The sequence below is a fragment of the Oncorhynchus kisutch genome, unplaced genomic scaffold (genome assembly GCF_002021735.2).
Source record: "Oncorhynchus kisutch isolate 150728-3 unplaced genomic scaffold, Okis_V2 scaffold3249, whole genome shotgun sequence".
NCBI classification, from domain to species: Eukaryota; Metazoa; Chordata; class Actinopteri; order Salmoniformes; family Salmonidae; genus Oncorhynchus; species Oncorhynchus kisutch.
Genome location: NW_022265194.1, coordinates 1 through 17,081, shown reverse-complemented (window position 1 = coordinate 17,081; position 17,081 = coordinate 1). Strand labels below are relative to the sequence as shown.

The window sequence follows — 17,081 nt, the reverse complement described above, 5'->3', positions numbered from 1 at the left end:
CTTCTCTACCTGACCGTCTCACTACAACAGGCTGCCCTGTGGGTCTGATCCAGGAGTGTCTGGGCTTCTCTACCTGACGTCTCATTACAAACAGGCTGCCCTGGTGGGTCTGATACAGAGTGGTCTGGGCTTCTCTCTCTACCTGACCGTCTCATTACAACAGGCTGCCCTGGTGGGTCTGACACGGAGTGTCTGGGCTTCTCTACCTGACCGTCTCATTACAACAGGCTGCCCTGGTGGGTCTGACACAGGAGTGTCTGGGCTTCTCTACCTGACCGTCTCATTACAACAGGCTGCCCTGGTGGGTCTGATACAGGAGTGTCTGGGCTTCTCTACCTGACCGTCTCATTACAACATCTGCCCTGGTGGTCTGACAGAGGAGTGTCTGGGCTTCTCTACCTGACCGTCTCATTACAACAGGCTGCCCTGGTGGGTCTGATACAGGAGTGTCTGGGCTTCTCTACCTGAGAGTAGAGTTGACATCTGTGATATCTGAAAATACATCCAGAGAGCCAACAGTATCAGATGGTCTATAACAACAAGATACAACCATATTTAAAAACAGTATCAGATGGTCTATAACAACAGATACAACCATATTTAAACAGTATCAGATGGTCTATAACAACAAGATACAACCATATTTACACGTATCAGATGGTCTATAACAACAGATACAACCATATTTAAACAGGAGCCAAGGTTAAGGTTCAAACACAGATATTCAACTTGCTGAGGTTTAGTAGAATCAGACAGACCGCTGAGAACTTGTGTTTTAACGTAAACAGCAACAACCACCACCCTTAGATCGACCTCTGCACCTAAAAACATTCTAACCATTTATTCCAATATTTTGTCTTTAATAGATTTTGATAGCCAGGTTTCAGAAAGCATCAATACATCAGGTGGGCAGGTTTATATCCATATATCCACAGAATCATAATTCAGCAGCAGACTTAGTACATTCACATGCAGAAACTACAGGCCGCTCCTGACTACTTCATTGGACAGAATGTCAGGACCTGGGTCGATCGCACATTTCCAGACCGTAGAAGCAGCAAGATAATGGCCATCTAGATGGATCAAACATGTGGATTTATAGACAGCACTTGAAGGACATCCATAGTCACCAGCAATCTTTAAACGCCACAACATTCAGGAGATGTGGAAATCCAGGGACAAACGGTTCAGTACCAAGAAAACAGTCCTGACATGTCAGAGCAAGAGTCCCATTCTCCCATGTTGTTTGGGAGAAATGTGCATAGATCTCACGTGCATTTATGGAGCAAAGCGTGTGGTTTCTCCCAAAACTCAAGGGAGAAACAGTCAGCTATTTCCCTCATTCACAGAGCAGGCGTGTAGTTTCTCCTACACCTTTGAACAGCAACATTATCCTTTATTGCCTCATCTTTGATCTGAGAGAAACACAAGCATTAAGCAATCTAAGACATGTAGCCAACACAACGCTGAACCCTCATTAAATGAGCTAAAAACAATCCTAAATAATAATACAAACATAGTAACAATCACTAATCAAATAGTCCACAGCAGATCAGTCAACAAGTCATAAATGTGTGATGTAGGAGAGCAAAGCTACGGGGAGAGAGAGAGTGGAGTAGGTCACCTGTACCAGACTGGGAGAGACAGACCAGAGCAGGAGAGACACCTGTACCAGACTGGGAGAGACAGACCAGAGCAGGAGAGAGGACACCTGTACAGACTGGGAGAGACAGCCAGAGCAGGAGAGGACACCTGTCCAGACTGGGAGAGACAGATCAGAGCAGGAGAGGACACCTGTACCAGACTGGGAGAGACAGACCAGAGCAGGGAGAGGACACCTGTACCAGACTGGTAGAGACAGACCAGAGCAGGAGAGGACACCTGTACCAGACTGGGAGAGACAGACCAGAGCAGGGAGAGGACACCTGTGAAGCATGGAGGAGGAGAAAAAGTCCTAAAAGTACAAACAAACCCGCCCACCTGGAGGACAAAGGAATGCTCAAAGTTTGGGAAAGATTTCGAATAGTATTTGAAATCCAGGGTGTTATTCGTTAGAGAACAATGTAGCAAAACATTTAGCAACAGAATTATTTTAGTTCAGTTAGTCCCTTAGTGTTTCAGTTCATATTCTTCGGTTTGGTGGCCCTCGTGGATATGATTCATGTCTCCGTGGAACATCATGTAAATTCAACCTTTGATTTTTACTCCTCACTTCCCCTTTCAAGTCCATAGGGTTTTACTGCCCCCTGCTGGAGACTGGAGCACACTGCAGTCCCTTCAGGTCCATAGGTTTTACTGCCCCTGCTGGAGACTGAGCACACTGCAGTCCCTTTCAGGTCCATAGGGTTTTACTGCCCCCTGCTGGAGACTGGAGCACAATGCAGTCCCTGGCTTTCTTTGTGCAGCTTGAATGATGAGGCCCTCATCAATACAGGTACTGTATGTAGAACCATAGTAAAGACCAGTATGGACCTATCAATACAGATACTGTAATGTAAGAACCATAGTACAGACCATATGGACTATCAATACAGGTACTGTATGTAGAACCATAGTAAAGACCAGTATGACTATCAATACAGATACTGTATGTAGAACCATATTAAAGACAGTATGGACTATCAATACAGATACTGTATGTAAACCATATTAAAGACCAGTATGGACCATCAATACAGGTACTGTATGTAGAACCATATTAAAGACCAGTAATGGACCATCATACAGGTACTGTATGTAGAACCATAGTAAAGACCAGTATGGACCATCAATACAGATACTGTATGTAGAACCATCTATTAGTAAAGACCAGTATGGACTATCAGATAGCGAACCATTTGGACCAGAGACAGTAATTCCCCTGAACATCTTCCTCATCTGGTTTCTTGAACAGCCCTTCACTCCTCCCCTCTTCCTCCCCTCCTCCCTTTTCATTCTATTCTATCAGCCACACCCACTAGCTCACCTCCACACAATACATTTACAAGTTAAAGACACACCTTGGAATAAATACAAAGGAAAACTATTACTAGATGAAGTTGAGTGTTTTTTATTATTTCCCATCACCATAAATCATATTTAATCACTGAACAGAAGCAGACCTAACTTCATCTGTTCCTGACTCTGGATAGTGGATTAAAAAGACCATCAATCTCCAATGAATATTAAAGTACTATTCTGAACATTACTGATATACTGAGTGGCAAGTCAAGATATCTGCTGGTTTTATTGTTTGGTCAACAGCACCACCTGCTGGACAGGTTTAATGTTGCTGGACTGAGCAGTATGGGAGGATGAAAGATGACACATTTAGGGCCGGTTTCCTGGACATCTACATTGAACATACTGTTTAGTCCAGGACTAGGATTAATCTGTGTCTGGGAAACCAGACCATATAGTTTAGTAGAAAGTAAGTGATACCAGCTTGTAGTGGGCTGACTAGTCCTGAATTGTCCTTTAGTTCCTGGACCATTTTCCATGCAGTTCCAGGTGACAGAGAACACATCAATTAGGACCGAGCCAACAAGCTGATCAATGATACTGAGGAGAATTACATAGAGACAGAGAACCAACTGAGAAAACATATCAATGGTTCTGAATGACAACCAATATACATCAACACCAGACATCATGATTCATGGAAATGTACAAGATTAAACATTGTATTGAATTTTAATTAATAACAAATCAGTTTACAGTTTAACCAGCTCAGCAGTACCTCCTAGATAGAGACTAAACCCAGGATAGAGGGGCTGAGTGAATGTGGTCTGGACTCTGTGGAGGAGGGTCATTGTGTCAGAGACACTGTAGAAGGACAGAGTACCTGCCCTGTGATCGAGGTACACTCCTACTCTGGAGGACTGAGGGCCTGATACTTTAGTCACAACATTATTGTGTCTGAACCAATAATCACCACTAGAGCACTGTAAACTCCAGGACTTGTTATTGTATCCAAATCCACATCTGTCCCTGTTCTGCTGATGTCTTTATATGAGACTGCTGTATCAACAACACCAGTCCACTCCACCTCCCAGTAACAGCGTCCAGACAGACCCTCTCTACATAGAACCTGGTACCAGTTGGTGAATCTTTTTGGATGGTCAGGATATGGTTGGACTTGGCGTGTACGTGTCACCTTTCTGGTCCCTTCAGACAGAGAGAGGTCTGTGTGTGCTGTGTTTGGGTCCAGTGTGAGATGACAGGAATCTGGGAGAAGAGCAGAGACCAATGAGGGGAGTCAGAACAATAAGTTAAGTCAGATACTGTATCTACCCTGTCTTTGATTAGAGCCCAGCAGAGATCAAATCAGAGAAATATGAGGAGTCAGATAGATACCCAGTCTTTGATTAGATCTACTATTGCTATATATTTCTAGAGGGATTGTTAGGAGTGTCAGTAAAAAGAGACTGTTAGTTACTTCACAATAAAGAGACTCACATTGTAACAACTGTTCTCTGGTCTTGGGCTCTGGAGGCAGTACAAACATCCACTATATTCACTACAGACACACAAACACATTGACAGAGAGAGGGAAATGTTTATCATCAGACCATATTCCACATGTATATGACTAGTAGGGAACTTTCAATGGTCTAAAGTTGATGTTCTTATTGTTTTCAACACACCGTAGTGGAGATCTTGGTCCATTCTCCTTTAAGGAAGTCTTCTAGTTTCTCTCTCAGTTCAGACACAGTCTTACTCACATCTCCAAAGTACTGAAGAGGACGGACAACGATGCTGGGTAAGTCTGAAGATATACTGATACTGGAGAGAGACTGATACCTCTGGAGAGAGAGAGAGAGAGAGACTGATAACTCTGGAGAGAGAGAGGGAGAGAGAGAGAGAGAGAGAGAGACAGAGAGACTGATAACTCTGGAGAGAGAGAGGGAGAGAGAGACTGATAACTCTGGAGAGAGAGAGAGAGAGACTGATAACTCTGGAGAGAGAGAGAGAGAGAGACTGATACCTCTGGAGAGAGAGAGAGAGAGAGAGGAGAGAGAGAGAGAGAGAGACAGAGAGAGAGACAGAGACAGAGAGACTGATAACTCTGGAGAGAGAGAGGGAGAGAGAGACTGATAACTCTGGAGAGAGAGAGACTGATAACTCTGAGAGGGACAGAGAGAGAGAGAGAGACGGACAGAGAGAGAGAGAGAGATTGGACAGAGAGAGAGAGAGAGAGAGACGGACAAACAGAGAGAGAGACGGACAGAGAGAGAGAGACGGACAGAGAGAGAGAGAGACGGAGAGGAGAGAGACGGAGAGAGACGGACAGAGAGAGAGAGACGGACAGAGAGAGAGAGACGGACAGAGAGAGAGAGATGGACAGAGAGAGAGAGACGGACAGAGAGAGAGAGAGAGACGGACAGAAGAGAGAGAGAGACGGACAGAGAGAGAGAGAAAGAGACGGACAAAGAGAGAGAGAGAGAGAGAGAGAGAGAGAGAGAGACGGACAGAGAGAGACGGACAGAGAGAGAGAGAGAGACGGACAGAGAGACAGACAGAGAGAGAGAGAGAGAGAGAGAGAGACGGACGAACAGAGAGAGAGACGGACAGAGAGAGACGGACAGAGAGAGAGAGAGAGAGACGGACAGAGAGACAGACAGAGAGAGAGAGAGAGAGAGAGAGAGAGACGGACAGAGAGAGACGGAGAGAGAGAGAGAGAGACGGACAGAGAGAGAGACGGAGAGAGAGAGAGAGAGAGAGAGAGAGAGACGGACGAACAGAGAGAGAGACGGACAGATAGAGAGGGACGGACAGATAGAGAGGGACGGACGGACAGAGAGAGAGGGACGGACGGACAGAGAGAGAGGGACGGACAGAGAGGGACAGACAGAGAGAGAGGGACGGACGGACAGAGAGAGAGGGACGGACAGAGAGAGGGACGGACAGAGAGAGAGGGACGGACGGACAGAGAGAGAGGGACGGACGGACAGAGAGAGAGGGACGGACAGAGGAGAGAGGGACGGACGGACAGAGAGAGATGGACGGACAGAGAGAGAGAGAGTGACAGACAGACAGAGGGAGGGACGGACAGACAGAGAGACAGACAGGGCAACATAATGATTGAGATGAATAGTTTCACATGAAGTTAATTTCATATCACATGTAACAAGACAGTTTAGTTACCTGGAGGAAATGGATGTGATCCTCTGTGTGTGAGAGCTGCTCCAGCTCAGTGCTTCTCTTCCTCAGCTCAGCTATCTCCTGCTTCAGTTGCTCCAGGAGTCCTTCAGCTTGACTCACTTGAGCCTTCTCTTGGGCTCTGATCAGCTCCTTCACCTCAGAGCTCCTTCTCTCAATGGAGCGGATCAGCTCAGTAAAGATCTGATCACTGTCCTCCACTGCTGACTGTGCAGAGCACTGGAGACAGAGACACAGAGAGAGAGACAGAGAGACAGAGAGAGAGACAGAGAGAGAGACAGAGAGAGAGACAGAGAGAGGTTCAGTAGTATTGAGTCAGAACTACAAGGAGGACTGACAGTCACGAGCGGTGCAGCAGCCTCTGCAGCAGCAGCCTCCCCCGGGTCCTAGGGCCCGCCCGGTAAGACGGTTTAAGATGCGATGGAACGGTTGACGGAGAGAAAATAAATCACAGAGAAAATATATTGACTGATATATTTAATTATTTAGAGAAGCTTTAGCTTTGGCTTTAATACATTCTGAAAATACTTGAAAACCAAAAGAGAAAAGAATAGTAGCCCTCCTCAGGAATAGCAAAACCCTCACAGACCAACTTCTTCTTCTATGATATAATGGAGGTCCTCAAACCAACGTTAAAGGTGCATGGCGCCACCTACTGTTCTGGAGTGTGTTCAATCACGGTTTACACCACTCTAAATCCTCCTACCTAACTCAGTACTTCTGAGAAAATAAAAGAGTCCTACTAACTTCTAATAGACCCTCCCCCATCCCCCAAATCCCTTCCAAACTCCCCCAACCCCGTCCAACCCCAATGACACTTCAATCTTTCCCTCTCTTCAACATCCTGACAACAATATCACAACACATACAAGTCTTGATATGAACTCAACTAACCGATGACCCCGTGCATTGACTCTGTACCGGTTCCCGCCTGTATATAGTCTGTTTTTAGTCTCACTATTGTTACTGCTGCTCTTTAATTACTTGTTACTTTAAGGTAAAAGGTATAAGGTAAAAACACCTGTTGTATTCAGCATTTCACTGTAAGGTCTACTACACCTGTTGTATTCAGCATTTCACTGTGAGGTAAAAACACCTGTTGTATTCAGCATTTCACTGTGAGGTAAAAACACCTGTTGTATTCAGCATTTCACTGTGAGGTAAAAACACCTGTTGTATTCAGCATTTCACTGTGAGGTAAAAACACCTGTTGTATTCAGCATTTCACTGTGAGGTAAAAACACCTGTTGTATTCAGCGCATGTGACTAACCTACACTCATTAAAAACCCACTACCCCATTCCACTACTTTGACCCTATCTGCTCCTGCACCATGACAACTAACCCTACACTCATTAAAAACCCACTACCCCATTCCACTACTTTGACCCTATCTGCTCCTGCACCACGACAACTAACCTACACTCATTAAAAACCCACTACCCCATTCCACTACTTTGACCCTATCTGCTCCTGCACCATGCCAACGACCTGGGAGGACTGGACACCACCACTCAACACCCCCTGGAACTCTTCTGAAGTCAAATCTCATATGACCAAATACTTCTCTGGTTCTGAACTCTTCTCCACACCTTCTACCTCACTGAACTCTCCCTCATTCATTTCCATTTCACCTCCAGAACTCAGTCTGGGGCACGACTCTGTTTGCACTTGAATTATAACATTTGAAATGTCTCTATTAATTAGAAAATTATTGTTGTTTAATGTTTACTGTTCATTCATGATTGTTTATTATCTACTTCACTTGCTTTGGCATAGTAAAGATATGTTTCCCATGCCAATAAAGACCTTTGAATTGAATTGAGAGAGAAAGAGCTCCATATTAATGTATAGGGGACATGAGTCGTCATGGTTACTCATGGTTATGTGATGAGGCAGCCCAGTCAGTTACATGAACCAGTCTATTCTCTGAAAGAGGTCCAGACAGCCTGTTCCCAACAGTGGGGTCAGTAGGATTGGATAGGGGCCCCTCTCTCTCTCTCTGACTGGAGGAGAGAAGTGAAATGGTGTGTCTCCTCTGGTCAACAATACTCACCTTGAAAGACTCCACAGCCTGTTGGAGCTTCTTCAGCTCCTTCTCTCTCTCCTGGAATCTCTGCTGGACCTTCTGCTGACTCATCCCCAGCTGCCTCTGTGGAGAATCACTCTTCAATGAGCTATCAAGCTTTATTAGTCCAGTAGATCAATAGTATAGTAATGTGACATAGGACCCATAGAGAGGAAGGTCTACAATCCTGACGAAGTCCCTTTACAATATCATATTATGTTGCTATGTGAATGATTATAGTTTTTATGGTAGGCCTACATGTATCAAGGGGTTGAGACTGAACTTTGGACTCATAAAAGGCCATTCAGAATGATAATAGTGTTTGACTTTAGAAAATGGTGATACATTTGTAGCAAACTCAATATACTCAAGGTTTGTGTTCATATTTGTGGATCCATTTCATATTGTACATAATATAATGATCTCATATTCAAACAGATTTAGTTCCTACTGTATCTTTAATTCTTAGTTTATCAGACAGTCACCAACAAGTTGTTCTGGTCTTACCTGTTTCTCAGTCCTCTCTGCTGCAGCTGACACTGTATCATGGCCTTTATGTTCATCCATTGTACACTGATAACAGATACACTGCTGATCGGTACGACAGTAAACCTCCAGCAGTTTGTCATGATGAGAGCAGATCTTCTCCTGTAGTTGTGCCGTGGCTTTGACCAGCTTGTGCTTCTTCAAAGCAAGAGATTCATAGTGAGGTTGGAGGTGAGTCTCACAGTAAGAGGCCAGACACACCAGACAGGACATGAGGGCTTTCTGCTTTCTGGTCCCAGTGCAGACATCACACGCCACATCTCCAGGTCCAGCATAGCACAGAGCAGGAGGGGGAGCAGCCTGGAGTCCTGTCTTCCTCAGTTTCTCCACCAGCTCAGCCAACATGTTATTTTTCCTCAGATTAGGCCTTGGAGTGAAGGTCTCTCTGCACTGAGGACAGCTATAGACCCCTTTCAGAACATCCTGGTCCCAGCAGCCGTCAATACAGATTCTACAGTAACTGTGTCCACAGATAGTAGTGACCGGCTCCTTCAGTAGATCCAGACAGACAGAACAACAGAACTGGTCCTGGTCCAGCAGAACTCCCTGTTGAGCCATTTGGACGGTTGTTCACTCTCACACAGACAGACGACAGACAGACTCAGATCAGTTTTGTTTCCTTAGAAGAGAGTTTGTGGGAAGGGGAGGGACTTCCTGGTTCTGCCAGAGGGCTGGGGTTAGAAGGAGGGAGGGGTTAGAGGAATGGAGGAAGAGAGAGAGGAACTGCATGCAACAGCAAGAGGGAGACAAATAGTTTTGTTCCAAGGTTAGAGCCCTTAACATGGAACAAATGACATAATGAATCTTAAAATGTGAGTTGTTAGAATATATGAAGGGTAACAGTTTCTATGAAGTACGTATGTATCATTATTTTAATGACCTTTATAATGCCTTATAATACACCTATGTGTTGTAATTAATCAATAAGGACTGAGGAGGTGTGGTATATAGTTAATATACAGTACCACAGATAAGGACTGAGGAGGTGTGGTATATAGTTAATATACAGTCCTACAGTCCTCAGTCCTTATTGATTAATTACAACACATAGGTGTATTATAAGGCATTATAAAGGTCATTAAAATAATGATACATACGTACTTCATAGAAACTGTTACCCTTCATATATTCTAACAACTCACATTTTAAGATTCATTATGTCATTTGTTCCATGTTAAGGGCTCTAACCTTGGAACAAAACTATTTGTCTCCCTCTTGCTGTTGCATGCAGTTCCTCTCTCTCTTCCTCCATTCCTCTAACCCCTCCCTCCTTTCTAACCCCACCCCTCTGGCAGAACCAGGAAGTCCCTCCCCTTCCCACAAACTCTCTTCCGAGGAAATGAAACTGATCTGAGTGTCTCTGTCGTCTGTCTGTGTGAGAGTGAACAACTGTTCAAATGGCTCAACAGGGAGTTCTGCTGGACCAGGACCAGTTCTGTTGTTCTGTCTGTCTGGATCTACTGAAGGAGCCGGTCACCATTCCCTGTGGACACAATTACTGTAGAATCTGTATTGAGGGCTGCTGGGATCAGGATGATCTGAAAGGGGTCTATAGATGTCCTCAGTGCAGACATACCTTCACTACAAGGCCTACGCTGATGAAAAATAACATGTTGGCTGAGCTGGTGGAGAAACTGAGGAAGACAGGACTCCAGGCTGCTCCCCCTCCTGCTCTGTGCTATGCTGGACCTGGGGATGTGGTGTGTGATTTCTGCACTGGGACCAGAAAGCAGAAAGCCCTCATGTCCTGTCTGGCGTGTCTGGCCTCTTACTGTGAGACTCACCTCCAATCTCACTATGAATTTCCTGCTTTGAAGAAGCACAAGCTGGTCAAAGCCACCGCACAACTACAGGAGAAGATCTGCTCTCATCATGACAAACTGCTGGAGGTTTACTGTCGTACCGATCAGCAGTGTATCTGTCTGCTGTGTACAATGGATGAACATAAAGGCCATGATACAGTGTCAGCTGCAGCAGAGAGGACTGAGAAACAGGTAAGACCAGAACAACTTGTTGGTGGCTGTCTGATAAACAAAGAATTAAAGATACAGTAGGAACTAAATCTGTTTGAATATGAGATCATTATATTATATACAATATGAAATGGATCCACAAATATGAACACAAACCTTGAGTATATTGAGTTTGCCACAAATGTATCACCATTTTCTAAAGTCAAACACTATTATCATTCTGAATGGCCTTTTATGAGTCCAAAGTTCAGTCTCAACCCCTTGATACATGTAGGCCTACCATTAAAACTATAATGATTCACATAGCAACATAATATAATATTGTAAAGGGACTTCGTCAGGATTGTCGACCTTCCTCTCTATGGGTCCTATGTCACATTACTATACTATTGATCTACTGGACTAATAAAGCTTGATAGCTCATTGAAGAGTGATTCTCCACAGAGGCAGCTGGGGATGAGTCAGCAGAAGGTCCAGCAGAGATTCCAGGAGAGAAAGAAGGAGCTGAAGGAGCTCCAACAGGCTGTGGAGTCTTTCAAGGTGAGTATTGTTGACCAGAGGAGACACACCATTTCACTTCTCCCCTCCAGTCAGAGAGAGAGAGAGAGAGAGAGAGAGGGGCCCCTATCCAATCCTACTGACCCCACTGTTGGGAACAGGCTGTCTGGACCTCTTTCAGAGAATAGACTGGTTCATGTAACTGACTGGGCTGCCTCATCACATAACCATGAGTAACCATGACGACTCATGTCCCCTATACATTAACATGGAACTGTCTCTCTCTCTCAATTGAATTAAATTCATAGGGCTTTATTGGCATGGAAATATATGTTTACATTGCCAAAGCAAGTGAAATAGACAATAAACAAAATGAAATAAACAATCAGAAATGTAGATTAAACATTACACTTGGAAGGGATTTGGGGGATGTAACCGACTGGGCTGCCTCATCACATAACCATGAGTAACCATGACGACTCAGTTCAGTGAGGTAGAAGGTGTGGAGAAGAGTTCAGAACCAGAGAAGTATTTGGTCATATGAGATTTGACTTCAGAAGAGTTCCAGGGGGTGTTGAGTGGTGGTGTCCAGTCCTCCCAGGTCGTTGGCATGGTGCAGGAGCAGATAGGGTCAAAGTAGTGGAATGGGGTAGTGGGTTTTTAATGCGTGTAGGTTAGTTGTCGTGGTGCAGGAGCAGATAGGGTCAAAGTAGTGGAATGGGGTAGTGGGTTTTTAATGAGTGTAGGGTTAGTTGTCATGGTGCAGGAGCAGATAGGGTCAAAGTAGTGGAATGGAGTAGTGGGTTTTTAATGAGTGTAGGTTAGTCACATGCGCTGAATACAACAGGTGTTTTTACCTCACAGTGAAATGCTGAATACAACAGGTGTTTTTACCTCACAGTGAAATGCTGAATACAACAGGTGTTTTGACCTCACAGTGAAATGCTGAATACAACAGGTGTTTTTACCTCACAGTGAAATGCTGAATACAACAGGTGTTTTACCTCACAGTGAAATGCTGAATACAACAGGTGTAGTAGACCTTACAGTGAAATGCTGAATACAACAGGTGTTTTACCTCACAGTGAAATGCTGAATACAACAGGTGTAGTAGACCTTACAGTGAAATGCTGAATACAACAGGTGTAGGTAGACCTTACAGTGAAATGCTGAATACAACAGGTGTTTTTACCGTCACAGTGAAATGCTGAATACAACAGGTGTTTTTACCTTACAGTGAAATGCCGAATACAACAGGTGTTTTACCTTACAGTGAAATGCTGAATACAACAGGTGTTTTTACCTCACAGTGAAATGCTGAATACAACAGGTGTTTTTACCTCACAGTGAAATGCTGAATACAACAGGTGTTTTTACCTCACAGTGAAATGCTGAATACAACAGGTGTTTTTACCTGACAGTGTAATGCTGAATACAACAGGTGTTTTTACCTCACAGTGAAATGCTGAATACAACAGGTGTTTTTACCTCACAGTGAAATGCTGAATACAACAGGTGTTTTACCTCACAGTGAAATGCTGAATACAACAGGTGTTTTTACCTTATACCTTTTACCTTAAAGTAACAAGTAATTAAAGAGCAGCAGTAACAATAGTGAGACTAAAAACAGACTATATACAGGCGGGAACCGGTACAGAGTCAATGCACGGGGTCATCGGTTAGTTGAGTTCATATCAAGACTTGTATGTGTTGTGATATTGTTGTCAGGATGTTGAAGAGAGGGAAAGATTGAAGCGTCATTGGGGTTGGACGGGGTTGGGGGAGTTTGGAAGGGATTTGGGGGATGGGGGAGGGTCTATTAGAAGTTAGTAGGACTCTTTTATTTCTCAGAGTACTGAGTTAGGTAGGAGGATTTAGAGTGGTGTAAACCGTGATTGAACACACTCCAGAACAGTAGGTGGCGCCATGCACCTTTAACGTTGGTTTGAGGACCTCCATTATATCATAGAAGAAGAAGTTGGTCTGTGAGGGTTTTGTTGTTCCTGAGGAGGGCTACTATTCTTTTCTCTTTTGGTTTTCAAGTATTTTCAGAATTTATTAAAGCCAAAGCTAAAGCTTCCCTAAACAATTCAATATATCAGTCAATATATTTTCTCTGTGATTTATTTTCTCTCCGTCAACCGTTCCATCGCATCTTAACCGTCTTACCGGGCGGCCACTAGGACCCAGGGGAGGCTGCTGCTGCAGAGGCTGCTGCACCGCTCGTGACTGTCAGTCCTCCTTGTAGCTCATTGGTTAAGCTGTGGCTCGAGCCTGTTAACAGTTAACGGACAGGAAACGGCTCTGACAGGACACATTCATGTCGAGGCAGTGATGTGAATGTGTGGTAAGTTAGAATAGAGAGAGAGAGTTTTCACTACTATAGACTTTGGTCATAATCAAAGCTTTGTTAACCAATAGGTTTTTATGTGAGGCTGCCTGTAAGTTACAGTGTAACAGACGTTACTAACGGTAACGGTGTCTTTTAAATTCGACATAAGTTATGTGGCGATGATATCTAGTTAACGTTGTATTTAATGTAGTGTAATGACCTGACTAGATCATAAAGGAACAATTGTCCAGACAGAGGATTGAGTTACGAATTGACGGTTTATTAGCAACTTTACACAGGCTACTGTTTGGCCTTAGCTCACGCCAAATAAATGAAAGATACCCCACAAGCCAATCGGGACCTTCTCTTGTGAAGCCCAGACGGAAGAGAGAGAACAAAGGCTGAACCTTAACTTCCAATGCCCCGCCCCCTCCACGCCACTCCGCCAACCACCAGGATGCCCGGCATCAGAACATCCCAGGCATTCCTGTGATTGGCAGATAGCAGGTTGATTGGCATGTCGGACCCCGCGAACACTGGGAACTGGTAAGTACAACACAACCAGCTACTAGCCGAACACATAACACACAGCTGTCTGTGCGGGTCGCTACAGTAGTTTTACTATCTGTGCCAGGCTATAAATGACACAGATAAAATCTAGTTAACGTTGTATTTAATGTAGTTTTACTATCTGTGCCAGGCTATAAATGACACAGATAATATCTAGTTAACGTTGTATTTAATTGATCACAGCTTTCTGCTTTCCATGTCGGAGTTTTTGGTAAAAAACATTACATTTGATTATTTGCCAGTAATGGCTGCAAAAATTAGAAAAAAATATTTCTTTATCTTTGTCAAACAGGCTGGACGTCCCAAAGAGGTTAAAGTTCTGAATGATGATATGAGATATATATATATATATATGATATACCAAGAGGTGTTCTGTACCTGTCTGTCCAGGAGGGAGGAGAGTAGAGCAGGACCAAGAGGTGTTCTGTACCTGTCTGTCCAGGAGGGAGGAGAGTAGAGCAGGACCAAGAGGTGTCCTGTACCTGTCTGTCCAGGAGGGAGGAGAGTAGAGCAGGACCAAGAGGTGTTCTGTACCTGTCTGTCCAGGAGGGAGGAGAGTAGAGCAGGACCAAGAGGTGTTCTCTACCTGTCTGTCCAGGAGGGAGGAGAGTAGAGCAGGACCAAGAGGTGTTCTGTACCTGTCTGTCCAGGAGGGAGGAGAGTAGAGCAGGACCAAGAGGTGTTCTGTACCTGTCTGTCCAGGAGGGAGGAGAGTAGAGCAGGACCAAGAGGTGTTCTGTACCTGTCTGTCCAGGAGGGAGGAGAGTAGAGCAGGACCAAGAGGTGTTCTGTACCTGTCTGTCCAGGAGGGAGGAGAGTAGAGCAGGACTAAGAGGTGTTCTGTACCTGTCTGTCCAGGAGGGAGGAGAGTAGAGCAGGACCAAGAGGTGTTCTCTACCTGTCTGTCCAGGAGGGAGGAGAGTAGAGCAGGACCAAGAGGTGTTCTGTACCTGTCTGTCCAGGAGGGAGGAGAGTAGAGCAGGACCAAGAGGTGTTCTGTACCTGTCTGTCCAGGAGGGAGGAGAGTAGAGCAGGACCAAGAGGTGTTCTGTACCTGTCTGTCCAGGAGGGAGGAGAGGAGAGCAGGACCAAGAGGTGTTCTGTACCTGTCTGTCCAGGAGGGAGGAGAGTAGAGCAGGACCAAGAGGTGTTCTGTACCTGTCTGTCCAGGAGGGAGGAGAGTAGAGCAGGACCAAGAGGTGTCCTGTACCTGTCTGTCCAGGAGAGAGGAGAGTAGAGCAGGACCAAGAGGTGTTCTGTACCTGTCTGTCCAGGAGGGAGGAGAGTAGAGCAGGACCAAGAGGTGTTCTGTACCTGTCTGTCCAGGAGGGAGGAGAGTAGAGCAGGACCAAGAGGTGTTCTCTACCTGTCTGTCCAGGAGGGAGGAGAGTAGAGCAGGACCAAGAGGTGTTCTGTACCTGTCTGTCCAGGAGGGGCCTAGTGGACCTGGCGTTCTGACTCTCTCTCTGTATCTGTCTCTCTCTCTCTCTCTGTATCTCTCACTCTCTCTCTCTCTCTCACTCTCTCTCTCTCACTCTCTCACTCTCTCACTCTCTCACTCTCTCACTCTCTCAAAATTCAATTCAAGGGCTTTATTTTCATGGGAAACATGTGTTAACATTGCCAAAGCAAGTGAGGTAGATAATATATAAAGTGAAATAAACAATAAAAATGAACAGTAAACATTACACATACAGAAGTTTCAGAACAATAAAGACATTACAAATGTCATATTATAGATATATACAGTGTTTTAGGACACAAGATCAAATAAATAAGCATAAATATGGGTTGTATTTACAATGGTGTTTGTTCTTCACTGGTTGCCCTTTTCTCGTGGCAACAGGTCACAAATCTTGCTGCTGTGATGGCACACTGTGGAATTTCACCCAGTAGATATGGGAGTTTTTCAAAATTGGATTTGTTTTCGAATTCTTTGTGGATCTGTGTAATCTGAGGGAAATATGTCTCTCTAATATGGTCATACATTGGGCAGGAGGTTAGGAAGTGCAGCTCAGTTTCCACCTCATTTTGTGGGCAGTGAGCACATAGCCTGTCTTCTCTTGAGAGCCATGTCTGCCTACGGTGGCCTTTCTCAATAGCAAGGCTATGCTCACTGAGTCTGTACATAGTCAAAGCTTTCCTTAATTTTGGGTCAGTCACAGTGGTCAGGTATTCTGCCGCTGTGTACTCTCTGTGTAGGGCCAAATAGCATTCTAGTTTGCTCAGTTTTTTTGTTAATTCTTTCCAATGTGTCAAGTAATTATCTTTTGTTTTCTCATGATTTGGTTGGGTCTAATTGTGCTGCTGTCCTGGTGCTCTGTAGGGTGTGTTTGTGTTTGTGAACAGAGCCCCAGGACCAGCTTGCTTAGGGGACTCTTCTCCAGGTTCATCTCTCTGTAGGTGATGGATTTGTTAGGGAAGGTTTGGGAATCGCTTCCTTTTAGGTGGTTATAGAATTTAACAGCTCTTTTCTGGATTTTGATAATTAGTGGGTATCGGCCTAATTCTGCTCTGTTCGTTCTGTCTCTCTCTCTCTCTCTCTCTGTCTCTCTCTCTCTCTCTCTGTCTCTCTCTCTGTCTCTCTGTCTCTCTCTCTCTCTCTCTCTCTCTCTGTCTCCAGCGCTCTGCACAGTCAGCAGTGGAGGACAGTGATCAGATCTTTACTGAGCTGATCCGCTCCATTGAGAGAAGGAGCTCTGAGGTGAAGGAGCTGATCAGAGCCCAAGAGAAGGCTCAAGTGAGTCAAGCTGAAGGACTCCTGGAGCAACTGAAGCAGGAGATAGCTGATGCTGAGGAAGAGAAGCACTGAGCTGGAGCAGCTCTCACACACAGAGGATCACATCCATTTCCTCCAGGTAACTAAACTGTCTTGTTACATGTGATATGAAATTAACTTCATGTGAAACTATTCATCTCAATCATTATGTTGTCCTGTCTCTGTCCCTGTCTCT

General features: G+C 44.7%; 2 protein-coding genes across 2 annotated transcripts; one reads left to right on the top strand and one right to left on the bottom strand.

Annotated features, from left to right (window-relative positions):
* Window positions 1-3,168: 3,168 nt before the first annotated feature.
* Window positions 3,169-9,446, bottom strand: LOC116371456 (E3 ubiquitin/ISG15 ligase TRIM25-like). The gene is made up of 5 exons (XM_031820330.1): window positions 8,716-9,446; window positions 8,197-8,292; window positions 6,127-6,360; window positions 4,136-4,206; window positions 3,169-3,540 (listed from the first exon to the last, which is right to left on the bottom strand). The coding sequence occupies exons 1-5, from the start codon at window positions 9,310-9,312 to the stop codon at window positions 3,237-3,239; spliced, it is 1,302 nt and encodes a 433-aa protein (XP_031676190.1). The 5' UTR covers window positions 9,313-9,446; the 3' UTR covers window positions 3,169-3,236.
* Window positions 9,447-10,079: 633 nt separating this feature from the next.
* LOC116371455 (E3 ubiquitin-protein ligase TRIM47-like) lies at window positions 10,080-16,954 on the top strand. Its single transcript, XM_031820329.1, has 3 exons — window positions 10,080-10,748; window positions 11,172-11,267; window positions 16,751-16,954. Exons 1-3 carry the CDS (start codon window positions 10,152-10,154, stop codon window positions 16,937-16,939), a joined length of 882 nt encoding a protein of 293 aa, XP_031676189.1. The 5' UTR covers window positions 10,080-10,151; the 3' UTR covers window positions 16,940-16,954.
* Window positions 16,955-17,081: the final 127 nt, after the last annotated feature.